Source organism: Bison bison, unplaced genomic scaffold (assembly GCF_000754665.1).
Source record: "Bison bison bison isolate TAMUID 2011002044 unplaced genomic scaffold, Bison_UMD1.0 scf7180017864474, whole genome shotgun sequence".
Taxonomy (NCBI): Eukaryota; Metazoa; Chordata; class Mammalia; order Artiodactyla; family Bovidae; genus Bison; species Bison bison.
The window spans coordinates 5,334,578-5,340,577 of NW_011495035.1; the positions used below are offsets into that span (position 1 = coordinate 5,334,578).

A 6,000-nucleotide genomic window follows, 5' to 3' on the forward strand; every position below is an offset into this window, starting at 1 on the left:
GAGTTATAATACTATTACAAAATCAATTTCATTTTAGTTTTATTGCTTCATGAAATATAAGAGTAGAAATAGAAATCACTGCATTTTCAATGATTGGAAAATATACTACTACCAAGATTTAAATAGACTCAAAACTTTTGAGATACTACAAAAAAAAAAAAAAATGATGTTTAGAATAGGTAGGATACTTAGTTAAAATGCTAATTAATTTGTTTCTTCCCAAATGCAAATATCCACATGCGCATTTCTGTCATCACAGTCCTTCCAACTTTTATGAATTCAAAGTTCTCTGACTCCACTTTTCCATTGCTACTCCCGTTTCTTGTTCCACGTCACAGCAAAAGTCTTCAAAAGAGTCATTTACTATGTTTTCTACAACAGCAATCTCCTGATGCTCCTCCTACCCCACCCGGTAGGACCTCAGCCTTTCTCATCTCGGTTGTTTTGGCTGGTATTCTTCCTGCTGTTCACCACATACCCTGCAGGAATGCTTCTCTGAGCACTCATATCCAGTCTGCCAGCCATGCCAGTGACTCCACACTCAGAATATATTTAGATTTGAATGCCTTCCGTCCATCAGCTGCTGCCGCCATCTCACTGTGGTCATTATCACTCCCGCCTGGATTACTGCAGTGTCTCCTGGGACTCCTCCCATTTCGGCCCTTGACTCTCCATAGTCTGTTCTCTACTGAGCAGTGAAGAGTAAACCTTTAAATATACACTTTCCATCATTTCATTTCTCTGCTCAAAACTCTGCACCGGTCTCTACTTTTCACTCCAACTAAAACCTTAGTCCAACTAAGTGCTAACAAGGGTTACAGAACCTCTACAGGATTGTCCCTAAGAAACCAACTGAATTCCTTCTTCTCCATGAAATCTTGGTTCACATCTCTCCTTCTCCGATCCCCTGGTTTCATGCTCCAGCTTATGTTTCTCAGACACTCCTCTGGTATTTTCTGCTTGTGTGAATTTTGTTTTCAGTGGATTTCCTTGCTTTATATTCCTTGCAGTATACTTATATACTGCCTATTTTCTTTGTACCTCTGGAAGAAGGTACAGTGCATGTGGGCAGCATCTTTGTCAGTTTGTTTACTGAATAACCCAAGCGTGTTGTTGTGCTGTGTTAGCTGCTCAGTTGTGTCTGACTCTTTGCAACCCCATGGACTGTAGCCTGCCAGGGTCCTCTGTCCATGGAATTCTCTAGGTAAGAATATTGTAGTGGGTTGCCATTGCCTTTTCCAGGGGATCTTTCCCAACACAGGGATTAAAACTGTATCTCTTGAGTCTCCTGCATTGGCAGGCAGATTCTTTACCACTGCACCAGCTGGGAAGGATAACCCAAGCATGGTAGGTACTCAATGTTTTTCTTCGGTGAATAAATGAACAAAAATACAATCACAACTCTAAGTAACTCTGACTGATAGCAAGGATTATTTCAGAGATTTAAACATCTGCAGAAAATATTAAAGATATTGAAAAGGGAAAAAGTGTACAAAAGATTTGACATAATAGAATAGCATAACATAAAAGTATAGGAGCAGCACAAGCGACTTGCAGTTCTATTGACCATTACTCCAGCTGGTAACTCGTGGATTCCCGGTACACACTGTGATGTCTAAGGAAATATTAAGAACTGTTCTCTGACTGTCACTTGTTAAAGATAGTGAAAGTGTGGAACTGTTAGTCACTTAGTCATCTCCAACTCTTTACAAACCCATGGACTGTAGCTCACCAGGCTCCTCTGTCCATGGAATTCTCCATGCAAGAATATTGGAGTGGGTAGCCATTTCTTTCTCCAAGGGATCTCCCTGACCCATGGATCGAACCCGGGTCTCCCGCATTGCAGGTAGATTCTCTCCCATCTGAGCCAAACACAAGGCCGACCTTTATAGTGCACTGCATATCATGAGAAACATTTTTTCCCTTTGATCGTAGTAAGAAGGCACACAGCATATCCCTATGTAAAGAAGTCTTTAAGAAAGGCACCTACCTGTAACAACCAAGTGTGTTGTGCCATTTGCTTTCCCAAACTGGTTTTCAGCTATGCAGGTATAAATTCCAGCATCAGCTTTAGTTACATTGACAATTTTGAGTCCTCCATCATTTAGGAAAGAAGTTCTAAAGGAAATACAAATGAAACAAATAAATGTCTAGAAGTCACTTTTTTCCCCAAAGTAAACAGAGTTTTTTAACAGAAGTATCACCTTTAGCTACTATATTTAAAGCAAGATAAAGCAGCCCCTTAGCTTTCTTGGGTATTAAAAAAAATTAAAACAAAAGACTGTTCTATACATCAGTGTCTCTTTTGCTGTCTCATATACAGGGTTATAGTTACCATCTTTTTAAATTCCATATATATGCATTAGTATACTGTATTGGTGTTTTTCTTTCTGGCTTACTTCACTCTGTATAATAGGCTCCAGTTTCATCCACCTCATTAGAACTGATTCAAATGTATTCTTTTTAATGGCTGAGTAATACTCCATTGTGTATATGTACCACAGCTTTCTTATCCATTCATCTGCTGATGGACATCTAGGTTGCTTCCATGTCCTGGCTATTATAAACAGTGCTGCGATGAACATTGGGGTACATGTGTCTCTTTAGGGAGGAGGGAGGAGGGTTCAGGATGGGCAACACGTGTATACCTGTGGCGGATTCATGTTGATATATGGCAAAACCAATACAATGTTGTAAAGTTAAATAATAAAATAAAATTAAAACAAAATTAAAACAAAATTAACATACACATGCACACAGATGACTAAAAAGAGACATTCTACCAATTTGAGTATTTCTCGATATTTTTACACAAATTTACCTAACAGCAATACCAAATATTTTACCTGATTTCAAGGATGCCTTTATCATATAAGTGTGGTATATTTTCTAAAACTATACGGTGAAGGAGATTACTCAAGGTTTTGCCTTCTCAATTTGGAGAAAACAAAAAGACAGGACACCATTTTCCTTAAGTGTGAAATAGCTTATGAGAAATAAGAAACTCCCTGGCCTTTAGTGATGAACTTGGGAAAGTCATATCTAACCCAGTATAAATCCAAATTTTGCAAAAGAACATGCATATGGTCACTCACGAAATACTGCAGAGAATTGGGACAACGTAAATGAAAATCACATTTGAATTTCTGAGGGTACGCTTAAAGTACTTAAGGCTTTTGCATCTAACTAATTAACTAAGGACACAGAACTGAGTACCTTACATGTGCTAGACACTATCAGAGTCTCTGGGATCACAGAGTGCGCAAGAGAGAAAATTCCTACCTCGTGGAAATAACAGTCTAGTGAGTGGCACATGCAGTAAATGATTAAACAGGTAAATGTGGTAAGTTCAGATTTTTGAGAAGTAATCAAAAAGATTCAGATGGGGTGATACAATAAAGGCAATGGCCACAGGGAATATTTCCATGAGAGAGCGCTTCCGAAAAGCCTCTTAGAAAAGGTGCCATTTGAACTGAGAAAGAAGAATGAGAAAGAGCTGACCTGTCATTAGTCCGATTCATGAATCTTTACTGCCCATCTTGTCTACCCAGAATTATTTTCCTTTTCTTTGAATCCCTAAAATCTTTACTATCTATATTATACATTTAATGCTTTGAATACTTTTTATTGTTTATGGTTCACATCTCTGTTACCTGAGTGTCGTATCCAAATGAGTGGTAAATTTCTTAAAAGATCTGCAACTCCAGCATCAGCAATGCATGATAAGTGTAAATCCTGGGAGAAACAATGCTCCAACTTCTGGGTGACATAGTACAGTAGACAGGAAAGATGCTGAGGACCTTAGACTAGAGTTGGAGGATCTCAATTCAATCTCTAAATACTATCCTATTTGTGGGAAGATATTTAGGTGTGTGTCAAAAAATGTGACTATTAGGACAAGTTTATGTATCACAATACACAAGACACAGATTTCATGCTGTATATGTACATATATGTGTGTGTGTATGTATATATGTGTGTGTATATATATAATTTGTATGTATTTTTCATAGCTTATGATTCACCTTCACCTGCATCTTGGTTATATTTTCTTGGTGGGAAGGTTGCAGTGGAATCAGAGCTCGCACACAGGGACCTGTTCGTGATTCTGGGTACAGATACCCATGACTGTTAGTTGCTCATATGATTTTTTTTTTTTTTTTTTTGACATGTCCAGGTATATTCCAAATACAAAGGTTTAAAAGCAATGGCTTGGGCAGCTAACCACAGAACACACAGCACTATTTTATCTCAATTTGAAGAACTACAGTGAAGGGTTAAAAATTCTAAGATCCTGTAAAAAAGGCACTATGTCTGATTTCCTTCCAGAGGCCCTGCCCTCTTTGCTGGGTGTGAAATGTAATCTGATCACTTTTTGCAAAGGGATGATAAAAAAAAAAAAAATCTCTTTATACCTTATCATAGAACAGATATTTTCTTAAATAGTGTGCAATAATAACTGAAAGAGAAAAGCCTGCAGGGAGGTACACATGAATGAAAGCTTAAGATACAAAGATTCTTTGGAAAAACATGGGGAGTAAGCTTAGAGAAATAGAAATCTGACCACTAATCCTGCCTTACTCCCTTCTGCCCAATTCTGGCTTAGACCTCCTTCCTGGCATCTTATTACCTGCAGGAAAAAGATGACATCCTAAGCCCTAAATTAGCCATGTGTCCCATCAGGACCCTGCCCCTCTAACTACAAAAGGCCTCAGGAATTCTATGCTTTGCTTTTCTCATCACCCAAGCCTTCTTTTAACTGCTTTTGTGCTTCCTGTCTTGGGGCCTTTATAAAACCTGTTCCCTATGTTTGATAAATGTGTACTCAATCATCAGATTTTGGTCATTTCCCTAAACCAGTTGGATTACATCTTTCTCTACTGATTATACATCATCTGTGCCTTTGTCATAGCAATGGGCAACTGGCCAATTATATACCTGTGTACTTATCTGGCTAATATTTTCCTCCTCTTGTGAGTTTAGAGATGCTAAGGTCTTTTGAAGCACAGAGTGGATAGTATCAGGATTTTTCATCACTAAATTCCTAGAGCCTTGAATTATTTCTGGTATAGAGAGATGCTCAAATATAAAGCTTGCTGAATGAATAAATGATTATGTTCTTTTAGAGAGTCAGTGTAGAGGAGAGGATTAGTGAAGGCAGGATTCAAGGCACTGAGAAGTTTACAAATTACAAGGAAGTAAGTTCAGAGATCAAATTGCCAACATCTGCTGGAAAATGGAAAAAGGAAGAGAGTTCCAGAAAAGCATCTATTTCTGCTTTATTGACTATGCCAAAGCCTTTGACTGTGTGGATCACAATAAACTGTTGAAAATTCTGAGATGGGAATACCAGACCACCTGACATGCCTCTTGAGAAACCTGTATGCATGCCAGGAAGCAACAGTTAGAACTGGACATGGAACAACAGACTGGTTCCAAATAGGAAAAGGAGTTTGTCAAGGCTGTATATTGTCACCCTGCTTATTTAACTTGTATGCAGAGTACATCATGAGAAACGCTGGGCTGGAGGAAGCATAAGCTGGAATCAAGACAGCCAGGAGAAATATCAATAACCTCAGATATGCAGATGACACCACCCTTATGGCAGAAAGTGAAGAGGAACTAAAAAGCCTCTTGATGAAAGTGAAAGAGGAGAGTGAAAAAGTTGGCTTAAAGCTCAACATTCAGAAAACGAAGATCATGGCATCTGGTCCCAACACTTCATGAGAAATAGAGGGGAAACAGTGGAAACAGTGTCAGACTTTATTTTTTGGGGCTCCAAAATCACTGCAGATGATGATTGCAGCCATGAAATTAAAAGACGCTTACTCCTTGGAAGGAAAGTTATGATCAACCTAGATAGCATATTCAAAAGCAGAGACATTACTTTGCCAACAAAGGTCCATCTAGTCAAGGGTATGGTTTTTCCTGTGGTCATGTATGGATGTGAGAGTTGGACTGTGAAGAAGGCTGAGCGCCAAAGAATTGATGCTTCTCAAC

The 6,000-nt window shown here is 38.6% G+C and overlaps 1 protein-coding gene across 3 annotated transcripts in view; it reads right to left on the minus strand.

Moving 5' to 3' along the window:
* CNTN3 (contactin 3 (plasmacytoma associated)) overlaps window positions 1-6,000 on the minus strand; it is a 297,757-nt gene that overhangs the window by 77,271 nt on the left and 214,486 nt on the right. For all 3 annotated transcript variants that reach the window (XM_010862006.1, XM_010862007.1, XM_010862005.1), the window contains exon 11: window positions 1,991-2,118. In XM_010862006.1, the coding sequence (XP_010860308.1) occupies window positions 1,991-2,118 (128 nt within the window). The remainder of the gene's footprint in view (window positions 1-1,990; window positions 2,119-6,000) is intronic.